The 26,025-nt window shown below is 38.8% G+C and overlaps 1 protein-coding gene across 11 annotated transcripts in view; it reads right to left on the bottom strand.

The window, feature by feature from the left end:
* SPAG9 (sperm associated antigen 9) overlaps nucleotides 1-26,025 on the bottom strand; it is a 61,842-nt gene that overhangs the window by 5,302 nt on the left and 30,515 nt on the right. For 4 of the 11 annotated variants that reach the window (XM_032128632.1, XM_032128634.1, XM_032128643.1 and 1 more), the window contains 25 exons: nucleotides 21,680-21,890; nucleotides 21,087-21,186; nucleotides 20,395-20,516; nucleotides 18,905-18,916; nucleotides 17,286-17,343; nucleotides 16,594-16,746; nucleotides 16,453-16,504; nucleotides 15,900-16,030; nucleotides 14,710-14,766; nucleotides 13,670-13,843; nucleotides 12,864-12,993; nucleotides 12,515-12,607; nucleotides 12,064-12,231; nucleotides 11,202-11,373; nucleotides 9,870-10,097; nucleotides 8,977-9,172; nucleotides 8,429-8,551; nucleotides 7,803-7,883; nucleotides 7,274-7,341; nucleotides 5,843-5,991; nucleotides 4,553-4,724; nucleotides 3,457-3,570; nucleotides 1,704-1,742; nucleotides 660-836; nucleotides 143-280 (listed from right to left, as the gene is read on the bottom strand). In XM_032128632.1, coding sequence (XP_031984523.1) covers nucleotides 143-280; nucleotides 660-836; nucleotides 1,704-1,742; nucleotides 3,457-3,570; nucleotides 4,553-4,724; nucleotides 5,843-5,991; nucleotides 7,274-7,341; nucleotides 7,803-7,883; nucleotides 8,429-8,551; nucleotides 8,977-9,172; nucleotides 9,870-10,097; nucleotides 11,202-11,373; nucleotides 12,064-12,231; nucleotides 12,515-12,607; nucleotides 12,864-12,993; nucleotides 13,670-13,843; nucleotides 14,710-14,766; nucleotides 15,900-16,030; nucleotides 16,453-16,504; nucleotides 16,594-16,746; nucleotides 17,286-17,343; nucleotides 18,905-18,916; nucleotides 20,395-20,516; nucleotides 21,087-21,186; nucleotides 21,680-21,890 — 3,118 coding nt within the window. The remainder of the gene's footprint in view (nucleotides 1-142; nucleotides 281-659; nucleotides 837-1,703; nucleotides 1,743-3,456; nucleotides 3,571-4,552; nucleotides 4,725-5,842; nucleotides 5,992-7,273; nucleotides 7,342-7,802; nucleotides 7,884-8,428; nucleotides 8,552-8,976; nucleotides 9,173-9,869; nucleotides 10,098-11,201; nucleotides 11,374-12,063; nucleotides 12,232-12,514; nucleotides 12,608-12,863; nucleotides 12,994-13,669; nucleotides 13,844-14,709; nucleotides 14,767-15,899; nucleotides 16,031-16,452; nucleotides 16,505-16,593; nucleotides 16,747-17,285; nucleotides 17,344-18,904; nucleotides 18,917-20,394; nucleotides 20,517-21,086; nucleotides 21,187-21,679; nucleotides 21,891-26,025) is intronic. The other 7 variants (XM_032128633.1, XM_032128636.1, XM_032128640.1 and 4 more) reach the window with 3 other exon arrangements.

Raw genomic sequence — 26,025 nt, 5'->3', positions numbered from 1 at the left:
ATACTTCTATCCCTGCAGTGTATAGTAAAGACTGTATATACTGACCACACAAATGCACTCATTGCAATTACAGCAGCAGTTATGATGTGGTTAATAACCTTTCAGTATGAAGTATGACTCATTTAAAGCTCAGATTTCTTACCCATTCTGAAGTCAATGTATCCTTCTCCACCGCTTATCACCAACATTGATTTTAAGGGACTCTGGTTGAAGGACTCTTGGGCTTGTTTATCAGCTGTTAGCTCTGTTCCACCACTACTCTGAGGGCAAACAACCTGACCTGGGTGAAAAACAGAACACATTTTTATGCCTTATCTCAGAGTAAAACCATCTGTGCTTGGTCACTGGATTGCCTAAAGCAGTTGAGTGCCTTCTTAACAGGCAAGTGCTCACTTAGCACAGCACCTTTTTCACAGAAGGAAGCAAAGTCCTTGTTTGTGACCAAGCCCTTTTCCTCCCATTAAACAGGGCTGCACTTAGCAATCAGACAAGTCTTGTAATTAAAATACAATACATTGTTTCTGAAAGTATGAATTCATACCCTTGCTATCTTTGCCTAAAAACACTGTGTTTAACTAAGCGAGTGCAGGAAAAAACACACCACAACCAAACCAAACCAAACCAAACAACCCCTTTTGAAGATGGTAACAAAACCTCACCTGGTACTGCAACAAAGAATTTCACAGCATCCCGGTGGCCGTGGAAACAGAGCTGTGCGTGTGCCATGGAACAGTAGGGAATGAATGTCCCTGGAGTCACTTTGTCACTGTTCTCATCTCCATAGACACGGATCACACTCCCCGGACGGTTTCCAGAGCCTGCTGCTGCTTTATTGGCTGTAAAAGAAGAGGAGTTGTTTTCTGCTTCAAAATACAAATTGCTGAAGTGGTTATTTGTTAAGAAACCTTATGGTACCATCTAAAAGCTAAAGCCAACTTAGATAAAAATGAAACAGGAAGGCAGCAATGCCAATTCAAGACAGAGCTGGAAAGAAAAAGATTGCATGCTTCGTTATTTTAAGTACATCAGAAAATGGAGCAGGATTCTTATTAGTCTAGCATAAACACCAGATTTCAATATCCTACTTTTGGGAGAAAATAATTTGTGACAGGACTGTGTCTTTCATAGAAAATAAGTACCTCTAATATGTTTCAGTATGAGCAAATTCCATGTACTTAAACATGTAATTAAAGACAGTTTCATTCCAACTAATCATAAGGTATCCCCTTGCCAGCAAAAATTCTCTAGAAATAGCCACCTGTGGGCATGAAGGAGCTACCCTATTATCATTCTACATCTAGATTTTACTGAGAAGTTTTAAAATACATTAAACCAGAGAAGTACTCATGCTAGACATACAAGCCATCTCCATTCCAAAGACTATCAAAGTAGTGAAAGAAACAGTGATTTGTAACAAGACAGCAAATGATGTGGATTAATGACAAAGTTACAAGATGTGGTATCACATTGGCTGGAAGAAAAACAAAGTCTGTATGAGAGTTCAGCTGCAACACAGGATGATATGCTAAACTGCTGAGCAGATTGGTGGCCATTTAGCAAACATAAAACTGCTGCAATGCAGTAACTGCAAGTGGAAAAACATTTAGGAACATACAAAGGGTAAATCTATAAGGAGTGGGAAACAGCCTCAAAGTGGCTATTAGAAGCCTGAAAATAGGTTTTGGTTCAGGATCTGCACTTACCCCGCAGCCCCAGTAAACGTCCCTGGTGGAGGATTACAGCTAGTGAGAAAGGAGGAAAGGGGAAATGGATAGGTATGACAGTAGAGGAGAAGGATTAATGAGAACCCACCACTCATATTTTGGTTTTTGATAAGGTAGAGCTTAAAATTTTAGCTCCTAAAAAAAACCAATAGATATTTAATTACAGAAGATTCAATCAAAAGTCACAAAGAACAGCATCTTGTTATAGAAGTTTCAGAACAAACTGGACCACAAAAGCACTGCCACTGTCACGTGTTTTTAAAGTTTAATATTGATTAGCAACGTTTCCCCTTTCTCTCTTTCCTTGGCAGGAGGCTCCAGAAAAATACAGAACAACTCATGTTTTAAAGTACCCTTTTGGAACATCATCTGCTGCCCTGCTACTGAGACCCAGGGGACTGAGAGATGCCACTGCTCATGCAAGGATGTGACTGCTTTTAAATTCATTAATATTCCTCACCAGGATTCTCAACCCTGCTATCAGGCTACCCCCAAAAGGCTGCTCTGACCCACAACCAGTCAACAGAACTGAAATGAAACCAAACAGCTTTAATAGGGATTTCTTCATGTTCACTCCTGGTTTAAAACAAACTCCTCTGGAAACATTAAATTAAGCTTGACACAAATTAAGAGCTATAATTTTTGAAAGCATGATTTAAAGTGTTTCAAAATCCATGACAGGAAGTCTGTCCTTCCTTAGTACATTCATGCAAGGTAAAAAAAAAAAAAGACATTTACTGAATGGATGGACAATGCAATGGAACAATATGAGAAACAATGCATGTGTATGCTGTTCAACAAAGCAGGTAATACGTGAAGAGTTTTCACTATTACATCACCCTAAAACTTCACCTATCAGACTGCACTATTTTCTAGGTAGCAACAGTACAACTAGGACTATCAAAGGTCAGCATTTTATTTTCTGAAACTTCTGTCCACCTGTTATAACATTAGTCTCAGGCACAAGTGTTGAGGCTTCTTTTGTTCTTTAAATGCAATCAATTTACACAGAGATTCTTCCCAAGCTTTACCTATTTAAGATTTGGTTTGCCCTTGAGCTGTTCTTTTCTCCTGAGGTTCAACTGCCCTTAAGTAGTTTCAGCCTATGACAAGAGTCTGGGATCTGTTATTAAGCAAATACCTGGATTTACATGACTGGAATTTGACCTAGATGTTAGTGCCCTGTTTGAAGAATGTGTTTACAGCTTCTGTAACTCTGAATGTGTCCTTTAAAGCAGTCTGTGCTACTCCTGATCCAGTCCTTTATACCCACACTGTATGAATTCTCAAGAACTAAAGCCAATCAAATTGTATTAGCAACAACACCAACTTGCTCAAATCAAAGAAAAATCTACTTTGTGATCATATGGTAATCAAAAATAACATTAATTAGAAAAGTAATGATGTCTCTTCTAAGCAATAAACATCTGTCATTGCTGCTAATGCTCAGAACACCTCTAAGGCTTCAAAGTGTCCCTTTGATTCAAGCCAACTCTACTCAAACTGCAGTACAGGAGATTCTGGAGACGTGTTATTTTCTCAGAGGAATTGTAACCACATGCACAGATTTAGGTGCTAAATATCACACAGGCCTGATCTGTTACAAACCTGAAAGAGTCAGACCTGGCAGAGAAGCTTTCCATCCATTAGCAAGCATCTAAATGGTGTTTAACACTTTTTTTTGTGTGTCTACAGCATATTGCACAGTGCTATTCATTGATATTTTACTTACTTTCTGTTAATGGAATGGAGATGATGACACCATTTCCTGTTCCTACCCATAAACGATTACAAGACACCATAAGTGCTGTGATTCTCACAAATGAGAATCCCAGTTTACCAGTACCTAAAAACAAAAGATGCTTTTCATCAAAAATTATGAGCAAGAACAATTTTAGTTCTACAACAGAGACTCTTAAATACAACTCCCAAATCACACAGACAAGTAATTCCCTCCCACTTCAGGCAGAAACAAAGTAGAGGAGCGCATTTAAGTTGTAAAGATAACCTAGAAGGCTACAACACTGTAAGCAAATTGAGAACCTTACTGCAAGAATCTAACATTAGCTATGAGAAAGCAAAAAAGGCGTAACAGCTCCTCAATGCAGCACAGTAAAATCTTTCGGGGCTTATCAGCTTTTAAAACAAACAAAAAAAGTGAGTTTACAGATCTAAGACAGTGGTTTGGTCTGACATCCATTAAAATTAATTTCTCATCCATTAGCATGATGAGGGGAGCAGAAGGCTGACAAGCCATGTGCAATGCACAGCAGTGACTTGTGAAGGATTTCCCAGGGCCTAATTGCCTGTATTTGTTGTGCAATGTAGGTAGTCAAACTGCTCTTATACAGATACTAATGAAAAAAATCAGAAAGCTTATTAGATTCAATAGCAATAAAAATTTGTGGGGGGGGAGAAGGGAGGTTGAAAAAAGAGGCAATTTTTCCAGGCAGGTAATGGATTCCTCCCATTTTTAGCTATAAAAAAATGTATCAGTATAGAAAACGAGAAAGATTGTAGTGTCTCTATTGGTGCCTGCCCAACCCAACCATCATTTTCCTCATTAGTTCTGAGTTTTTAAGGACACTTTACACATCAGGTAAGGTCAGCAGACTGTAACAGATGACTGTAACAGATGACCCATCATCCTCATCATGCTTGACAGACTGACTTAGGCTTCTACTTCCAGATTCCAGTCTGCACAAACTGATTTTAACTGGCCTTTCCACCCACCCTTGCCCCAAACGTGCAGTGAGAACTGCCTGATCCCCAGCAGGAAAAGGAAGCTGCAGACAGCAAGAACACACCAGCTCTCCCTGGGAACTTACCGAGCATTTTGCTTACATAGGGCTCAATGTCCACATCCTGCAGGTGCTGGTAGGTGTGCGCGTGGTAGAGGCGCAGGGTGGAGTCCAGGCGGATGGACACCCACACCCCGTCCCCCACCCACGCCAGCTGCCTCACTTGGCTCTCCCTCCTTGGGTGGGCATCAAAGGACTTCTATGAAACATTGGGGTTCAAATCAGAAGGTGAAACAAAGGGAAAAGAAAGAAAGGTTTCTCTGTTACTCTCACACAGTCGGGACTGGCAATTTTAGGTCAAGCACAAACCTCTGATCTGCAAGATCACAGACAGCGTTTAGCTCCGTTTCAAATACCACGTGATGCTCTAAAATTGCTGATTCCCTTCCCTAAGTGTGATCTCAACACTGTAACTTCTCACTCTGTCTTCATTCACACATCTCATCCCAGCCTGCTCCAGCTTCTGTCTCCCTTGACAGAAGGGAGAAGCTGGAGCCTTTTTGGTCTGAGATCCTGCTGCCACAGCACAAGGTACCTGTGCCCAAAAGGTGTCTTTCTTCCTTGTTCTGTCATGACCAACTCTCACAAACAAACCCACCTGTGCAAAATACACATTATCCACCAGCAAAACAATCCATTTCACTTTTATACGAACTTCATTTCAGTTTTCCCATATATTTATAGACTTCTTCACAAAAACAGGTTATTATTGGGTGATATTTTCAGAAGAGCTGAGCAGTCACCCTCAAAGGCCTGGCCCATGTCTCAGGCCAATTAGCAGGAGCTGAAACACTAATATTGCTCAAGGCTTGCAGAAACCTCAGCCACTTTCTGCCCTTGAGATGACAGATTAAACACTGCAGATAAAACACCAGCTCACACACCTTGCATAAACTCTTCTCTAACTGGAGGGAGAGTACATTCCAAATTAACACTTACAAACCGCTGAAGTGTGCAAAGACAGATTACAGAGAAGTTTACAGGCGGGTGGAGAACAAAATGAGGCACACACAGAATAAGCTGGGAGCTGGCCTTACAAGCTTTGCACAAGAACACTTTCCAGTTTCTGGCCAGCTAAAAGTGGAGAACTAAACCTCCCAAAAACTGGTTTCAATAAGTGAGAACTGTCTCATGGCTTTTAAGTCTTCCAAAACAATGAAAACACCTTAAAAAAATGTAATACTATTTCTTAAAACAAATTTTCTTGCTTGCCTGTTTCCGTACTGATAAAAACAGATGTTTCTGGAGTTACTCTGGAGTCTGAGCTGCAGCATTAAAACATAACATTTAACTATTTTAATCACCATTTGAACTTACCTCTATTTTCATGGCTTTTGGTTGAACAACATAGATTTTGTTCCTGTAGCCACACCAGACCTTGTCATGTACCACTGTCATGCACCGGATCGAGTGGTGCGGCCGGCCCAGGTCCAAGAGGTGATAGTTTGTCAAATCCCACTGACCATCTGCAAAAACAGGAGGAAAACAAAAAGCAAAACTCATAGGAACCTGTATTTAGTTTAAGGAAAATTTACAAGTACAAGTAACTATCTTAAATGTCTAATTTTTTTAAAGCATTGTAATAATCTGGGTAAGTCAATACAAGTTTATGGCTAGGCTCCTCATTAAAAAACCAGCAACTAACATCCCAAATGCTACTTTTTAAAAAAAATAAAGTTGTATGATGATTCAGGTTAAATACCCAGCAAAATATTTTTAAATCAGCAGGTTACTCAGTGCTACATGTCTGCTTGACTAGGACCAGTACCTGTGAAAACAAACAGCTTCCCACAGAGCACCAGGCACCTGCTGCTTGGCTGAACATCAAGTGTTGGCCAGTGCAGATTTTTTTAAAATATGCTGCAAGATCTTAAAAAAGGCACCCAAAATCTACTAAAAGCATACTAAATTTGGTCATTCAACACCAAAAAAAAAAAAAAAAAAAAAACCAAAAACAAAAACATGCAGACAACCCCTATTAAACATGCAGACAACACCAAAAAAAAAAAAAGACTGAGCTAAGGCCACAGATCATCAACGACATTCACTAGAGAGGCTTAGGGATTGTAAGCCGCTACAGTGAGTTTTAAGAAAAACCAACAAAACAAAACCACTAAAAACAAATTCATCCCAGATGCATCTTTTCCAGTATTGGCATTAGTGTTGTGAAACCTTTTTAATCCTTTTAAATGCTGAGCACAGGGATTTAAACATCACAAGGGAAAGATGAAATTAATAAGAGAGGCTGTGGAAAAACAAGCTAACAGATAAGTTCCAGTTGCTCATAGTAAGACCTTCCCTTCCAGGTCCTATTTCTGGAGGCTGAAGAATGGAGCTGGTTCAGGAGCAGTTTGGGCAGAAATTCTGAAGGGATGCTTACAAAATTCTCACTGAAGGACTTGCCCAGAGATAATTTTTAACACTAACAAAACAGAAGGCATGACTATTGAGTATGATGAAAAAGCAAGAGAGATGATGATCAGAGTGGACTTTCACATAGCTTTTTCCTATTTAGCTCAGATCTATCCCATTCTCCATTTCAGAGTAAGAAAATATTCCACGAATGCACCAGAACAGTGCAAAAATGGTACTTGAATCTGCAACTGAAATAACAACAAATATTTCTTGTGACAACCCAAAAAAAGGCCAAATGGGAATACATTATCAAAACATTACTTGTAGATGGCACATTTCTTCCCTGACTACTGTTAAAAATTCCCTGGTTTCCAGGTGTAACAGAATCCTTACCAACTCCCCGGTGAAAGATGGCGAGCGTCCCATCTGCCAGTGCAACCAAGACTATTCCTTTGACGTGTCTGGGGAAAAAGGAGGCACAACACCACTCTCTGTCAGACTGCTCTGCTCAGAAGGCAGGTTTAAATGTTACAGCATATTTGTTACAGTCACATTAGCCCAAGTGTTTTGATTTCTACAATATAGCTCAAGAGAAGGGATGTAACAAGGGGTCAAAATTCAGTTCAGAGAGCTTGAAATTAATGAATAGCTGGCTACAATGCCTGAAGAAAACAGCAAAGATAGCAACCTGTAACTGTTTTGCATAGCTACAGCTCATCACTTGGGCTATGTATTTCCAAGAGGTACAAGACTCCTTTTATTTTCCTAACTTCCCAAATTTTTTTCCACTGTCCCTCAAAGAACATGCAGGCAGTCATGGCAACTGACATTCCCAGTATCTGAGAAGGAAATATAAAACTACCTTGGAAAGTATTTTAACAGAAATTCTTTATGATTTACATGACATTCTTTCAGGACTTACACAATACTGAGAATAGAATCTTTAAGTTTAATGGCATGAACACATTTCCTCCACTGGGCCACTGACGAATGAACATACAGGCTGCAAAGACAAATCAGGAGGGATTAAAAGCACTACCAGACAAAAACAACCACAAGCAAAACCCTTATAAACTGAAATCCACAATCAAAGGGAAAATAAGCTTTCATCTTCCACTGGAAACTATGTATAGACTGAAAGCAAGAACTACATGAGCAGCAGAATGGCTTTTTCAGAGGCCTAAAGCATTACAAACTCCCTTGCAGACCCGTCTGCAGTGAAAAGTACAATATATTTTTCTAGCATACTAATATACTGAAAGTTATGGAATTAACAGACCATAACAATTTCTTTGACTACAAAAAAAACCCCAGAACTTTTCTGCAGATGAAGCATTATCTAACAAAAAAGGGCTTGCTAATCACCTACAATGCTTCCTTTGAATTCCTATAATGTCTAAAAATGCAGCAAAGCATTCAAGGTTTTGGCTCTCTTGAGATCTTCCTGCACTTAATCTTGACTCGAGACAGTTATCAGGTCTGTAGGCACAAGAAGCAAGCTTAAAGTAATTATTATAAATAAATGTAACACGATCAGCACTTCCTTACCATCCATTCTGTGCTCCAAGCCACATGGTTGGTAAAAGGCTACTCATTTTCTGTGCTTCTTCTCTCACTAGATCTTGCTCACTGGGCAGAACTGCAACATCCTTATATAACTCTGACTCAGTACTAGAAAAAAACACCAGTTAAAATACATTTAATGGAGTGCACAGATTACTCAGGCTATAACCCAGGTGGTTTACTTCACTACTGAGAGCTCCTACACTGGCTTTTGAAGTACATGAGGTGTTTAAAAACACAGTAACCACACATGAAAGTGCAATACAGATGAAACCTCAATAACAATGAATTTCTTCAAGTGGACATTTACTTTTACAAGGAAAACTAGGTTCCATTCAAGCCTGTCAGTATTGTTATCTCTGGGGAATGGCAGAAGAGAGTCACAAATTAGTCTTGTACCAAGACTACTTATATAAACCTCAACACACTTAACAAGAATAAAAAAGTAGTCATTTTGTCTCCATGCTGTGTTCCTACAAACATTTTCTCTTTTTAAACACATTGTAAGAGGTATGAAGACTGAGGCTATGTACTTAGGCTGATACACTGGAGATGCCTCTGTTGTATGTTGCACTCCCAAGGGATCTGTAAAGACATGCTCTGTGTAGACTCCAGTTTGTGCAGTATCAGCTGTGTCTTCTCCTGTCCCTGCATTGACTTCTGTTGCTTCTGTTGCCTCCTCTGCTGTTGGAATGTTTTCATCTACTGAATTATTTTCAGTTGCAATATCTATAAAACAAACAAATTTGAAAAACTTTGAACAACTGCGATAGAATTTGCTATTGTTTAAAACAGCCAGAACTTGATATTTAAAACTGAAGTGAATAGCTGTTATAGCCAGACAATTACAATTTCCACATCAGAATCAAAAAAAGTCACATCAGAAATGCCCAAATTTTAGCAGGTTGCACTGTATAAACAAATGTCAAACGCACTTTAAGTATCAACCCAGTGACTGATGGCTCAGATTGGCCATTAAATTATTAACTAGGACAGCAGTGAACAAGGCCAACCACCAAATATCCACTGACAATCAAAGAACCCCACAGTTCTGCAGGGCACATGACAGAAAATAGTAAAAATGATTATTTTATAGAGAGTTTCACTTAAATCTCTATTAAGACGTTACAAAATCCGAGTCATTTATTTTAGTCACTCTTTGGCAAGATCTGCATTTCAAATATTACATTAAAATCTCTCTCTAGAGCAGGCACAAGAATTCCCTCAAAAGTACCTGCAAGAAGCAGCTGCCAATTCCCATTTCATGTCACCTCCACCAAGTTTTCAGCTCCAATCTACAGACTTACAGAGAGCTCATGTCATCGCGGCTTACACGCTGTTAACCCCAGTAGCTGCACCACTCATTTCCAGCTGCACCTCAAGGTGTTTGGGCAGCCCTGACACACCTGCAATGTTTATCACATACCTGACTGTTTCTCTGCCACAGGTGAGGCCCCATTGGTGTCATGGGTGCCAGGAGCCCCCGTGAGGCCCTCAGCAGTGCAGCCCACCACAGTGATGCCCCCCAGCAGGCTGTCGGTCTCAGCAGAGCTGTTGCTGGTCATGCTGCCACACAGGGAGGATTTGTCCACTTGGCTGGAATCTGCTTCCTGGGACCCTTCTTCTCCTGCAGGGTAGTCTGTTTCCCTTGCCCCTGAAAGAGATTAAACTCTGAATCACAGAATATCCTGAGCTGGAAGGGACCCACAAGGATCCAGTCCAACTCCTGGCCGTGCACAGACACCCAACAATCCCACCCTTTGTCTCAGAGCATTGTCCAAATGCTCCTGGAGCTCTGGCAGCCTTGCTGCCATGACCACTGGCCTGGGGAGCCTTTTCAGTGCCCCACCACCCTCTGGGGAAGAATCTTTTCCTGATATCCAGCCTAAACCTCCCCTGACACAACTTCAGGCCATTTCCTTAGGTCCTGTCACTGGGTGTTTTTCATGGGGATGAAACTGAATCACTTCTCCATCTAATAATTAAGCTTCAAACTGAGTGAGCTCTCCAGCAACTGCGATTAAACATGCAGACAACCCCTATCTACAAGGTTATTTTAACATTATCAGCAAACATGGAAGATGCTGTCACAAAGCTCACAAAACAAAAGCAAGATCAACATATGCTGCACTAAAATGTCATTCACTGTATTTCAATCTGCAGTTTTCCAAATAGCTTACTGCTATTTTAATTGTATCTTCCTCTAAAATTAGATTACATAACAGTGCACGTATGCAAGGACACCTATCTACATCTTTATGAAGAATTTAGGTGCAATAGGTCCTTTGTTCTGGAAGAAAAACTGTTTTTCTCATGTTCAACCCTCTTACACTTTCAAGACTTAAAATACACTCAAACGCAATAAGGATTCCCTCTGCAGGAAGCTCCAAGACTTGCTGCTTATCTTCAAGAAGCTGAAGAGGTCAAAAAAGCAGCCAACATATTGTTCTTTTTGTGATGTTCACAATTCCATGAAATATTGACATTATTGCACAGTTTATAGTGCATCAAACAAAATAGTTCCCCTTGGCTGCTGACATCTCTCAGAGTTTTGGTTAATTTAGGTCAAGAGCCAGCCAAGAGCAGAACAGTAGGGTAGAAATGCAATAGTTTTCTGTACAACTAAACACTTTCTTATTGCTGTGTTACAGTAACATTTTATCACACTAAGTAACAAATGTGTGGGTTTTCATGGCATAAGAAAAGCTGAACAAGAAACAGTTAAAAAAGCAGGAGCTGAACCAGCCCAAGTGTTTACCTGGCACACTGGCAATACAAAGCACATGAGAATTACAAACAATGAAACTGTCCAGAATATTTCCTGGTTGATTTGCATCAATAATGATAACTTTTGTAGCAGAATGTGTGCTAGTACAGATCCAAACTAGACTGGATAATTCTTCCTGATGTTTCAGTTCCTTCTGCTGATCCTGAAGGAGAATAAAGGCAGAAACGAACAACAGAAAGGGGGATAAGAATAGAATTACTACCTTTGATCTTTTATGGTCTTACATTTTCACCTACAGAAATATACATAAATATATGGGAAGTTAGATATCTTCAATGCCACTGTAAAATTACATGTAGTTACTTGATCTCTATGTATCTGAAGTATAAAGCTCCCTCATACTTCATACTTCTCTTAAAAATATAGAAAATATTATAATTGTACTGCATAATTATACAGTTAGAGCAGTATAAAATAAGAACATTATTGTCATGCCAACTGCCATACTCAGTATCACCACAGGTCAATGTGATATCCCCAGAGCACTTCAGAATTAAGCCTTTGTTTTTATGCCCTTAATATGAATTCCATTTATGGCAGTTAGAACATAAACAGTTCTGTCACAAATGGTTTTTAAAGGAGGCAGCACTGGTATAAGCAGTATGTCATTCTGATGTAAAATTGATTTACTCCTGAGATTCGCCAGCAAGGGAAGAATCAAAGAATTTTTGTAGTCGGATTCAATAACCCAAATATCCTGAGCTAATGACTACCCAAGAAAAATCTATTTGTTACCAATGAACCTGATTAGAAAATACTTTATTACTCTACAGTTACACAGTAAAGACATATAACTACGTAATTTATTAAATGCGCCTTGCAGTGACCTTACCTTGAGCTCCTGGTCTAGTTTATCTAAGCTACTCTGGGATCCTGTCTGCTGCTTATTGCCATCTGCATCCACACCAGTCACATCATTATAGAACACACTGGCACCAACCACAGACCCGCCATCTCGTGTCTTCCCTCCTGACAGGTTCACCCCTACAGCACACCACAGCTTGGGAGAAAAAGAAATGTTTCCCTTGAATCTCAAACTAAAAAGAGAGACACAAGCATTGTTAAATACACTAAGTGATATCAACATTATTATACATCCCTAGTCCATTTTAAATTATTAATTGCAATTAAAGTAATGTACATTTTACTGAGACATAAATTCTTCTTTACTATGTTTTAAAAAGAAACACCTTAATTTGAAAAAGAATGTAATTGAGTCCAAAATAAAAATATTCGAGCTACAGTTTGCCCAAGTCTCTCTATCATCACTGGAAATATCCTACCTTCATAGAAGTATCCTTCTCATCCAAAGGTCTCAGGTAAACAGGTACAGGCAAGTTCTTCATCTTATTTTCACCCTGTCCACCATTTGCCACCTAGGTAAAAAACAAACAAACAAACAAAATGGAAAAGCTTTCCCTTTAAAAGAGGTTTACAATCTTTGGAATCAGTTTCTCAGACTTTATTAAACACAGTTAAGAGTTTTTAATTGTTGTTTCTCTTAGAAAGATTCTTTACCGCAAAGTTCAACAAAAAAAAGCTGGAATCACTCGAACACAAGCTGTGAAATCATACGCTACTCAAATGTGACAAAACATGAAGCTGTTACCATTACATCTGAAAACATCATACCTGTTTGTACTTCTGAGGTAGACTCCAGCCAAAAGCCTGCACTCTGCCATCCTCCTTCTGGACATGAGCCTTCACCTGGCGGTACTGCTCCCTCTTCTGCTCCCGGCGCGAGGCTAAACTGGCTTCAGTTCTGGGCAAGAATCAGGATTGAGGAACCTCTTATTTATGCTCTTTAGAATCTCTTGTGCAATGGGAATTGCTGTTAAACTCAATAATCAAGACTTCTGTGGAAGCACTGGGTTACCAAGGGTATCCCTAGTTTTTTTCACCTATCAAAACATCAGGTTTCCTGTTGGCTATTTTTAAGGGACTGATGAAAACCAGGCAAAACCAGAAAGTCTATTGCCAGCATCCTCAATGGAAATTAAGTTGGGTTGTGTACTTCTACTCAGAGGTCCAAAAGTTGTAAATCAAAAGGATATATTGCCAAAACAAAGCACAGGAGAAAAAAAAAATAATTACAGATACTTGTTAGCCTGACTCTTACGTGTACCTTAAGTACCTGTACAGTTGCTGCCCAGCTACAGTATTTGCATATAAAAATGTACCAAGTGCTGCCTCCTATGCCTAAATGCACTTTTTTTGAAAGACAATGGTATTTAGCAAGCAGAATATTTCAGCCAGGTGCTCAGAGTATTCACCCACTGCTGCACATTTCACTCTGCACTATCTTGAGTCCTTATGAATCAACATACACTTCAGGAGAACATTATACTTCACTTAGCAGCATGCTAATAATCTCAGAGGACTAAAAGAGTAAACACTTCATAGAGCATATCTAGTGGTATAAAACCAAAATGTCTTACTCTTCACTGAGGAATTCAAAGGCTTTAGATTTGTCACTGGGTAATTGAGATAAGGTGCTGCTTCTTTTCTTGACTGACGGAGTAATGTGCGAGGTTGGAGCATTATATTTAACATTGACAGGAGGTTCTGGTTTCTTTGCTGTATTGCTGGATGAACTGAAGAGCCTGCTAAAACTAGAAGAGAAAAAGACAAGAGTCAAGATTTGTCAGATATATCCAAATTTGATTATGCAGGCAAAACACAGCATATGCCAGCCTGCTCAAGACAGTTAAAATAAGAAACTGGAGCCCAACATAGTAGCAGCCACCACACACTCAGTAACACTCAAAGCACAAAAAGTCATGTCAGTAAGAAAAATTCTTAAAGGATTATTATCCTATTTGTTTATCAAATTCAATGGGAACTTCATCTCAAATTAACATCCACAGGGACCCAACAAAATTAGGATGTGAACATCACACCTGGAAGACAGTTCCATGAAGGACATTAGTTCATGCAGAGAGCATTTTAAAAACCCCACTATTTTCTAGGCAAAAAGATAGAACAATTATCAGCAAATCACAACATCCAAAGGATTATTTGACAAATATCTTGTTGTGAAAAACACTGGTTTAGATTTAAAGAGCTTGAAGTCAGCAAGGACAATGTAACAATCAGTAAGCTGTACTTCACAGAGGGAAAGGAAGTTGAAATAAATGCAATCCACACGTGCTATTCAGGTTCCTACTTTTCATCATAAAAATGAATCCAGAAAAAATGTTCAAAACAAGAATCCTGGTGCATATTCAGCTAGAAAAAAAATTCCAGCACTTTGGCATTTAACTTCATAAAGTGCACAGCCACTCACTACATGCTGCAGCTTACAATACATTTAGTCTTCCAGACCAGTCTTACCGAGTTGGCATGCTGGGCAACAAGAGGAGAAAGGTTAAGACAACTTCATCTGCCAAAAAATAATTAGCTAACATACACAAATGTGCCAGCTAATTGCTTAGGGTCTTTATTTACTTCTGCCAGTGATTTGTGTTTCTATACTTACAACTGCCAAATGCTTGATCTCTTCTTCTCTTGCATGGCTGGATTTTCTCTTGATGCTCTACAAGAAATGAATTCCAAGTTTACTGGGTAAGCAATAATTTAAAAAGGAAAAGGAATGGAACACTGTGTAACTCTTATTTTTAAAAAAAGGATTAAATCTTGAAAATAACAAAGCCTGTTTTTTCACATGCTACTTCTTTACTGATCAGAGCACAATACTGAAATTCCCACTAGAGGGAATAATAAACTTCATCCACATTTCTTTGCATCCCAAACAACTGGCAAGTCTTTTTCAGACAGTAGAGACAAGTCTGCATAATTTTGTAATGAAAACAGCTCAAAGAAAGCAGCAAACCATTTTAAATTATTCTGCCCCTTATTTAATATTTTAACCATTGCTTTTTGTTTTAAAGCCTATTAATCTTCAACACATCAGTAAATAATTGATAAAGTGAGTGTTCCCATAGCCACAGATAAGGGATAGGAGAGAATTTCTACAGCAGACAATAGCTACAGAAAAACAAGCCATGGCTGTGGGAATGTGCATTTTTCCTCCCAAAGGCTCACAGGCATGAGGACAATGGGAACAATTACATGTCACGGCTGTCCATGGCCAGCAGGCAGCACCACAGCCTCTGGTACCTGTGGTGAGGGACAAGGATGAGCTGGGCTGAGGTCTGAGGCAGGAGACTTACATTTTTAAACCATACCTTCCAAACAACTGAATATTCAGGATGCAAATGAGACCAGATCACCACCTTTATTGCTTATATTTAACACAATTTGCACAGCTTTAAACTGTTTTATCCTGAACAACCCAAGTTCTTCCAAAGGAATTATGCTCAGTCTGAAGACTACACTATTCCTATTTTGACATCACAAGGTATGTGTACACAGAGTAATTTTTACTGCCCAACAGATTAATATTATTTACAATTATCAACTTTTGTAACTGCTCCAAAATAAGCATCCCTTGAAAAAATGCGTGTATTTCACATCATACAAAGTAACACATCTTCACTGAGGTCTCACCAAGACCAATTCTGACAGATTATCTGCCCATAATTTAAAAACAAAGCTCCTCATGGAAATGAGGAAAACAAGCAGAAGGCAATGAACCTGCTGACCTGATCACTCTGCAGCTAAAAATCACAAGAAGCTCTGTGCAAGATTCTAAAAGAGCCTTTTCACCTGATCATCTCAGTCCATCGGACAGCCTCCTGCAGCTCCATCAGCCTCTCCTTGTACTGGTTCCTCTCCATCAGCACTCGGGCCATCTCCACACGTGTGAAGCGTTTCCGCTGCGCCGTGGGGACGTCGCTCTGGGCACACAGGGAAACAACCATGGCAGGGACAAAGGAGCACCACAGGGCCCTGCAGAGCCACCCTCAGCCTCCTGGTAACGGCCAGGCTAGGGCACAATTCCAGATTTCAAATAATTTGGGGCTTTGGAAATCGGAGTTCTACCTTTCTCTCCTCCCAGCTTTTGCATGCAACATAATTTGAATGAAAACAGCTCTTCAAAAAAGGAGTGTGATAATAGTGGTCAGAGAGGAAAGAAAGCAAACTAATCACTGTCAGCTTAATTTCCCTTCTGCTCTTTAGATCTTCTGTCTTTCCCATACAGGGAGGAACTTTACCACTACTTATTAGGCAGTAAATTTTAGTGGCACTCACTAAACACGTGGACTTCTAATGTCCCATTGAATTACACACACAAAACCACACACACATATACACCTACATCATCATCCTCTTTAGCCTTCTGTCTTGCTTCCTCTGCTTCTGCCCGAGCCCTAAACACAACATAAAAACCAGCTGCATTAAATACCACAGTAGGGTTTTTTCTTCTTTTTCTTTTTTACAACCACAGGATTAAACTTACTTTCTCAGCTCTTCTTCCAGTTCTTTATTTTTCTCTTCAAGCTTTTGTTTCGCTTGTTTTACAGCCTCTAATTCACCTTGTAGTACATCCTTCTCACAGGTCAATTCATCCACCTTTGCTATTAAATCATTCTTCACTACATTCAGTGCATTTCTACACAAACATTGAAAACACATGGTTACAAGGATGACCATGGTCTCACAGTTCAGTTTCAGCCTGGTTTTATTTTTGAAGACCTACACATTTCTTACTGAGATGCTGTAAAAAGATACAGCTTTCTTAGAGGTCAAATAATCTCTTCACCAAATCTCCTACATTTAAAGACATTCACATTCTCTCTATTAGAAAAAAGTACTAGTAAATCAGTTTGCTTAGAATAAATTCCTCAACAGTGCTCCAGTGGATTTGCCTCTGCACTTACAGCTGTGTTTCCGAGAGGGAGTTGATCTCATCAGGACATAGCACTCCATTTCTTGGAGCCTTACAAGGATCAAAACAGATTTTGCTTCTTAGGTCCTTCATTTCTAGAAGAAGACCGACTCAGCCAAATATACCTACAAATTCAAAATACTCACACCCCCACTACTCTTAGAACTCAAAGCACATTTGTACAGTTTCAATTCTGTATCAGGATATTGATGATATAATGAAATAACAAAGTCAGTATTTTTTACATAAACATTCTCACTCACTTTGTCTCCAGCAGCTGAGTGTTTTCCAAAATAAGGTTTTCAACCTCACGCCCCATTCCTTTCCAAAGGAAACAAACACATGAAATTAGCAAATACAACTGATGTTTTTACAAAACTTAGGTTTTGCCATTGTCTAAAGTCAACTGAATTTAAAGTATGACAAACTTGTCAGAAGAACTGTGAGCTATCTGAAGTTTCAGGTCCAACCTACCTTCTACAATTAGCTTTCCCCTCCACCTTCTCCCAATCTGACTTCAATTAAGGCCCAAAGACATCCCTGGCTAAGCACAGGCCAGTGTTGCTACTCTGTATATTTAGAAGATGCTACTGTACTAAGACAGAAACCAAACACAGCATATGCTGCAGAAGTATTAGACCACAAAAAGTTAAGTTTAAAATGCTCAACTGTCTTTTACACCATGTTAGATACCAAAGCATATCAGTTATAGACACAAAACATGCTGAATAGAACTCAGATTGTGAAAGCCCTGCAGATTTCCCCAGAGCAAATGATACCTTACCAAAGAAATTATGGTCTTTAAAGCCCATGCATTCCATGTAGAGCAAAAACAAGAACAAGAAACATTTCATGTGAGGTGTAGTATGAGCGAGGAGCGATAAAAGGTTTAGACTTAGGAAAGTAAGAGTGAATTAAAACAAAGCCACCACCAAAAGTCTGAAGTGGGATGGGATGGGATGTGATTAGAAGCAGGATTTACACAGAAGACAGATGTTGAAGAATTTAAGTTTGTCACAACCATTTCCATTGGTTAAACCTCTTATAAAAATCACTAACTTAATAAAAGTCTCTCTGTGAAACAATTTAGAAGCACAGTCCTTGGAAAAAATGCTAAGCCATTCAGAAGTTTCCAATTAATATGCTATTATGGAAAAAAGTGAACATAACTTTTCATGTAACTAATGTTACCAATTTCTGTAAATTAATTTCTCGCCCTATTCTTTGCATACCTAATATAATTTCCAGAATTTAAAAAAAGATAATTTCAGGAGAGAATAATTATTTTGCATCTGCCACAGCAAAATAATTACCACACAGATAACAGTAGAAATTATGTTAATTCAAGATTAACATAATGAATGAAAAAGGTATCTTAATGGTGGAGGCCTTTTAAAATACTTTAGGATCACAATCTTCTAAGCAACTTTGGCAGCAGAAGACTTAAAAGATATTTGGGTAACAAAGAAAAAAGGTATCTATAAATAGACATGCAAGTCAAAGTTCCCGCTTTTGACATTTCCCTCTCCGAGTTTTGGATTAAAAGTAAATGAAGTAACTTAGATCAGCCATGGTTAGTTTATCAATATCTGGAGAAATCCCCTATACTACAGCCATCAAGATATTTTATTCAAGTTGCTATTGCTTTTTAAAAATTTTCAGTATTCACAGATAAAAGTACATAGGATCACATCCAACAGGTTTCAGGATCTTTTATAATGCAAGAACAAAAACTAGAAAGCCAGAGTGCAACGGCAAAAAAAAAGTTACCAAGCAGGGAAAAAAAATGCAGAGAATGTATTTCATGAGAGCAGCAGCCAAGAATGCCTAACTGGAGAAGCAACAGATTTCAAAGATTTTTTGAAAAAAGAAGCATACACACCAGAATATTCCCCTGGGTATGCAGCCCAAGAGAAAACAGATTAGAGAATCCCAATTAACTATATTTACACAACTCCATACTGAAGTTTAATGTTCACTTAGTACAAATCCAAATGCTTGAAACACACAGACTATCCTGGATGCAGGTGTGGCTTTTCAGGTTTTGGACTATGGTTGTCCTCAAAGTGAAATGACAATTCTAAAATAAAACTTTCAGAACAACACATTCTGCATCACAAACGCAGGTAATAACCCTAGGCTTAGTCTGCACACACTGGTGTTTCCAGCAATAGATTTACAGAAAATGGTAATAAACTCACTGAAAAAAAAATTTAATAAATTATACTAAAAAGTATATTATTTTTTTCCCATGGAAAAGAAAGCATTAGAATCAGGACATCCTGACAATAATTTGATTTCTTTAATCAATTTATCACAGCTAAGGGATGTATGTTGCTCCATGTTAGTACTTCTCCAGTATCTGTAGTTTTGCATGCAGAATGTGTGATTAGTTGTCCCTGTAACAATGAAGTGACATCCAAGAGTTTTGGATGAAGTATGTTGCAGTAAGGATGTGGAGAGCCTCACTGCTCAAAGTGACAAAAAAAGAAAAACCATCTCAGACTGGAGATAGGCCCATTACTCCTAGAGAGTAATACCTGCAGAAATGTCACCTGCTTGATGTAAAGTAAGTTTCTGGGGGAACTATGAACAACCAGAAATCCAGATTGCACACAGGAGTTTTAAGAGTCCTAACAATCTGTATTTTTGCTGGGTCAGAGGACAGAAGCAAACAAGCTGTTGACTGACTGCACACAATCCATTCCTAAAGCACCTGAGAGTGGCATTTCACACATTCCATACTATCAGCTTTCATTATTTCAAAATGAGGCCTGAACAATTATACAGCCAAAAATATCTTGATATACTGTTTATAGAAAGATTATTCTTCTGATGACCTTTTTGATCTTGGTCAACTCAAACTCAAAACTCACACTTTTTCAGTCAGCATAGAAGTAACAGAAAGCTGCTTAGGGGAAGGAGAAATGTGGGTTTCCCCTCCCCTATCAATTAACAGTTTGATTCTCAAATTACCACCATTTCATTTGCTGCAATTCTCTTTTAAGTTAAAATCCCTAAAGAGGTGATAAAGCCAGGCCACTACAGATCAGGCACGACCTGAATAAAACTATCTAAAACTAGTTCAAGACAAGAATCCTCCCTTGAGATAAAAATCCTTACGTAAGAGAACATACAGGGAGAAATGAAATAGAGAATAGTGTAGGAAGTGCCCCAAAAGATTAAGACATCGTTATACAGAGAGAAAGAACAAACACTTTCTTCTGATTTTGCATTCCAATGACTACCTTAGGATGCTACTCAAACAATTTTAATGCAAATGAAGCCTAACACTAAATCCAGCAAGAATAATTAAGCACTTCCTAAAAAGGAAAGTTGCTGTATACAGCATCTTTAAATAACCTTTCTTACCCAGTAAATCTGCACCTTCATCCACATCTCCAATTAGGCCAGAACCAGCAGATGACAGCTCTTCAAAGAGTGACTCTGTGTTACGGTCAAACGCTTTGTTCTCGATGCCTTTGGTGGGAGTGCTGGGCAGAAAATTAAACAAGACATGAAAAAGCAGGGAGAAAACATTCCCACAATGAAGAAAAGTTTTCTCTATATTTTTTACCAGTAGTTCATTTGTTCTCCCAAACAAACCCCACAAGCTTTCAGCTGGCTTACAAGTTCTAGATTCTATTTTCAAATACTGCTTTGCCATCAAGATCCCAAACTTAAAGCAGTTGCTGATATTGAGCTGGACAGTATTTTAATAAATTAAAGCATATCAAGTTTTGGCCTATAGAAATTCAGTTGTGTCAGGACTTAGTCAGCCCAAATGCCTGAAGAACAGACAGCTCAGCTAAACTGGAAGTCATTTAATATAGCAAGAATGCAAGAGAACTGAATAGTAAAAGGTCAAAATATTCCTGTGCTCAGAGAAGGAGCTCCTTTCTCACAAAGCTCTTACACCCTTAAGATTCATCATACAGGGTAATTTTATCCATCTCATCCCGAGAATGAAACAAAGACAGGACAAAGGAAAATTCCTGCACACAGCATCTTTAAATAACCTTCTAAAATTTGTCTTCTTCCTCAAATCACAACACACAACTTACCTGGAACCCTTATATCCACTGAGATCTTTGTCCATATCCAACTCTGGAGTTGACTCAATGATTGCCTGAACTTCAGATTTTTCTTCATTTTCATTTCCCCCTAGGGCAAAGCAAGTGGTACATGTCCATAAACAAAATCATCATGACATATTAACTACATGTAGTAGTTCTTAAGCAATTACCAACTTAGGATACTTCTGTTCAAAGACTTATCAGGGTAATTAAATGAAAAGACGCACAGATTTTGATACTCTAGTGCAGACACTGGAATTTCTAGGTCTCTCCTGAATTTAACACAAGTCATCTTATGTTACTTCCTACTATTTCTGCAACTGAAACCAAGACGTCCAACACTTCATGACTCTTTGTGCCTTTTCTACTGTCAATGAAATGTCATAAATAATTCTAATTCTGGAGAAAAAAGGACTAGAGTTACCAATAAACAACAGACTTATCTCTGACCAATATTCTGTACTCCTTAAAATATTGAGTAAAAAACCCCATTCCCAGTTGTGGCATAACAAAAGACAGTTAATAAGTGACCCAATAAGAGGTCCATAGTAACCCTACATTAAGAAGTTAAAGCAGCTCACCTGTGCACACATTTCTTGTCTCTTGAGCTACCTGTACTTCAATATTCTTGCTTAAATCCAGCTTCTCATTTGACATCTCTGTGTCCTTGGCAAGCCCTTCAACATTATCCTTTTGAGGTGTTTCAGCAGGCAGCACAGGAACATCTGAAGCAGCTGTGGATGCTGGAGTAGTACATTTGGAGCCTGCTTGGCTAACATCAGAGAGCTCATCCTAGAATTGCACAATTACCAGTAAAAAATGAACACAAAGTGTTATTAGAAGTGTTGGGCATATAAACTAAGGAATAGACACCAAAATCACTGTATTTTACTGAAAATTATGCAAATGCAAAGAAAGAGGAATAAAAAGAATATTTTAAGCCAGTACAATCATCTTTAGCCTATGGATGTTTCACTCTTGTTAAGGCAGTTATAGCTACATTAAAATGCCTTTATTTTTAATAGTAATGTTTGATCTTAGCTGATAATTTTAGTTACAACTTCAGGGTGCTTTTCTGTGAAGTCTTCCAGACAACAAGCAGCCTTCTCATTCTAAGAGTCCTTCTAGCTGCACAATGATCTGCTTAATCTTCCCAAAGCTGTTATAAAAGTAATGGTTCAGAATGTACATGGTACCTTAAAAAGCAGACACTGAAGCACTGATACAAACATGGATTTAACTGATATTAAAGTGTAGTAATTCCTAGAATCATAATCACGGAATGGTTTGGGTTGGGAGGAACCTTAAAGATCATTTTGTTCCAACCCCCTGCTGTGGGCAGGGACGCTTTCCACTAGGCCAGGTTGCTCCAAGCCCAGTCCAACCTGGCCTTGAACATTTCCAGGCATATTTGCAAAAACTTCAGGTTTTATGTGCTTTCCAGCATGAACTGTGAGTGCTGGCTGACCCTGGGAATGAGACATGGAACTACAGTCATTACTTGTCCAGTTAGATTTCAGATCAACCATGGAACATCAGTAAACAGCTCCTCCTCAGACGCTGCCTCCTGGCAACAATTTACAGTGACACTGTGTCAAGACCCACAAGTATGGCATTAATTATGGAATTAATCCAGCTGCTGGACTCCAGATTAGGACCATTACTCAGACAGAGCTGCATTAGGTACTGGGTGGGAGGGCAGAGTGGACTGCCTGTGACACAACCAGAGGCCACTACCTGAATATACCAACAGCCCTTTTTTGGCCTTTCTCTCATCTTCTTCATTCACATTTTACCCTCATTCATGCCCAGACCCACACCAGATGTCTGATCTATGACTTAAGCAGCACATGACAGTGAACAACAGCTCACTGCAGAGAGGAAAACAAGTCTGCCTGTTTAGGCCAATAGTTTCTAGCACACACCATTAGAAGAATCTTGATGGGGAAAATAAAGATGAAACTTGAAGCTGCTGTGTGCAAAATGAAGGCAGGACAGTAACTTTTGATAAAAAGTTCCTGCAGGGTTTGTTTGGGAATCAGAGGTGAAAGCAAAGCTCCTGGACAAGTCTGTGACATTTAAAGAGAATGTGACTTATCTCAGGAAACCTGGAACTTGTCAGGAATGAAACAGGTTTAGATTTTGCAAAGCACAAATTCACTGTATTGCCAGCATGCCTTTTTGTGGAGGAAATGAAACTGAATTTTAAGGTTTTTTAAAAAAAAAACCACAGAAGACGCCTGCATGTAGATACACACTCTCTCATTTGTACTTAGCATAAGATTACTATGAATTGTAACTTACAGATTTCTCCTTTTGGAACTTACTACAGTAAGATTTTTATTTGTGTAGGGACAGGGAGTAAAACACACATTTATGTATATCAGCATAAATGTAAAGCTTGCATCCTATAGTAACATCCCCACATTGAATCTGCAAGCCCTAGAAACAAAAATTCAGCACTAATTGCCTATCAATTACTGACAGCTCTCATTGTTTTGCAGTAAATTGCAGAATAGCCAATTATTAATATTTGATTTTCTGTCAAAAGTATTCAGAAATACAGACACCTCTAGAGGAATAAAAGAAAAGAAAAAACCTCTCTGCAATTTACCCAATTGCCTTTTAAAGGGGTGAAGTTGAGGCACTGGCTAATGGTTCATACTTGAGTGAGCAGATACAGAAGGGAGGAAGTGGTGCCCCTTACCAAGGGCATCCAGAGCTCACACAAACGAGGAATAAAACCTCAGCAGAGCTGTTGGCTCTGTTCAAACATTTCTACATCTTTGTATTCCAAGAGCATCCACTAACTGATGCAGCACAAACTGATCACTGACTTTCACACACAAAGCTCAAGGAAAAATAGCTTGATAGCACAACAAGAACCAGTGAATAGAATGGTCCTTTCCCTAAGGGAATTTCAAATCACCCCATCTATTTTATATTTCTGACTTTATTATCTACGGTATTGTTCTACCTTACTCTTGGAAACTACACAGATTAAACTATTACAAATGTTTGTTCCAGAACTAAAGAAAATGAAAAGCAATTTCACTAAGTGACACTCAATTAATGGGAATATCTCAAAGCTTAAACATTTGAAAGTCAGTGCTGTGTTGACTTAGCAAAATATACTTCTTTGGTCATGCTGCCAAAAGATTTTTCCTGAAAAAAAAGAAAAAACAGTTTAAAAATTCAATAAATAAATCTGAAGGAGTAACTCATCTGCTGCAATGCTGTGCAGAAACAAGTAGAAAAGAATGAGTGGTACATAATTGTGTCATCTTCAAATGATATCCAGCAATGTCACTACTGCACAAGCTACAGAATACCCAGATTTTTCATCTCTGCCACCTCCTCTTTGTGACACTTTTGGAGGAAACACTGACCATTAATGAAATGTTCAGGCATGAATGGAAAATAGATGCTAGAAAGCAACAGAATCTTGTTTGTGCCTTGTACTGGATGTTAAAAGTATTTAGAAGAAAAGTATTAGAGAAAAAAGTTTCATATGCTGGTTTTGACTTCAATATATCATGTTATTCAACAAGTTAACTTCAGAAGTACTTTACACTCACAGCTACAAAGTAGAGATGTTGCTTTGGACTCAAGGAACTTATTCTGAATAACTTGTAGATTTGAGTAACTACAGTTCATGCTATTTTGTGAATTCTCATTTTAGCACTGCATTATTTTTGGAAGAATTATACCAAGAAGCCTATTTTCACAATATGGATTAGCCAATTTTCTGAGGGGAAAGGATGGAATCAGAAGCTTCCCTTTCCACCTCATCTCCACCTACTCTTCATCATAACTTGTATTTACTGTACATAAGTTATACTTCAATCAGCTTTTCTAAAATCTGCCAATTTACTGATGTTAATTAGCATAATACAAAGGGAATTGGATGAATTCAAGATCCAACCTCCTGACTAGCACCATTTTTAAGTGACAAACTTTTAGAAGCAAACTCACATTGTCACCTTGATATGCCTATAATTAACCACTACTTACTCTTTCCATTATCTCCTTATGACCTCCAGGATAAATAAATGGATTCCTATTACCTCCAAAGAGTTTTTGTAGTTCTGATCAGTTAATATTCCCCTACTAGGCAGGTATTAAGTTTGCTTAACAGGAAACTCCTCTCAGCTGTATGCCTTTCCAGAAATAACAGCACATCCATAGTCTTCAAAAAAAACCTCATCAAGAAGTATATACTGGGAGGATTTACACATTCTGGAGTTCTTCACCTTGCCGATCCTCCTCCTGCTGTGCTGCGAGTGCATCCTAGACTGCCAGACTCATCACACTCCAACACCACTCCCCCATTCCTGCACTCCTGCAGATTGTTCTATTCCACCCTCTCACTGTCGGAACATGGAACAATTTCAGGAATTATAGCCAAGCTACAAGTAAGGGAAATCATGATCACAGGCTAATTCAGGAAAGTTAGGTAATTCTCAGCTCTGTGGTCTACCTACACTATACACCTGGTAGTAGGCAGAGGCTGCATGAAGAGCACTGCCCATGGAGTAACCGAAGCTTTCCTTCTAAAGCAGCATTAATAAAGCTAATTAGACTGTTCCCACTACCTAGATACATATCTAGTGTGGAAAAACAAGTTGGAACATTTGGAAAGGGTCCTTAGTCAGAAAGAAAAGACCCACTGCTGAGAATAAGAAGAGAACTAACCTGTATTATCACTCATTTGGAAAATGCCCCCAAAACTTTGTTTCTTGCAGTAAGAAAGTTCCCTCAAGCTCACTGGAGTAAGCAATGCACCTGCTTATACAGAGATGTTTTAGAGCTTTCCCTCCTCTCTTTCAATTTGGTTTTGTTTTCTTTTTTTTTTTTTTTCCCCCTTCTCCCAAGGATCTGTTATGGGAATTTCTCCTGCCACACGAGGCAGCCAGGCTGTGCTCAC

Source organism: Corvus moneduloides, chromosome 19 (assembly GCF_009650955.1).
Source record: "Corvus moneduloides isolate bCorMon1 chromosome 19, bCorMon1.pri, whole genome shotgun sequence".
NCBI lineage: Eukaryota > Metazoa > Chordata > Aves > Passeriformes > Corvidae > Corvus > Corvus moneduloides.
The sequence above is the reverse complement of the archived record's forward strand: the minus strand, read 5'-3'. Positions and strand labels throughout refer to the sequence as shown.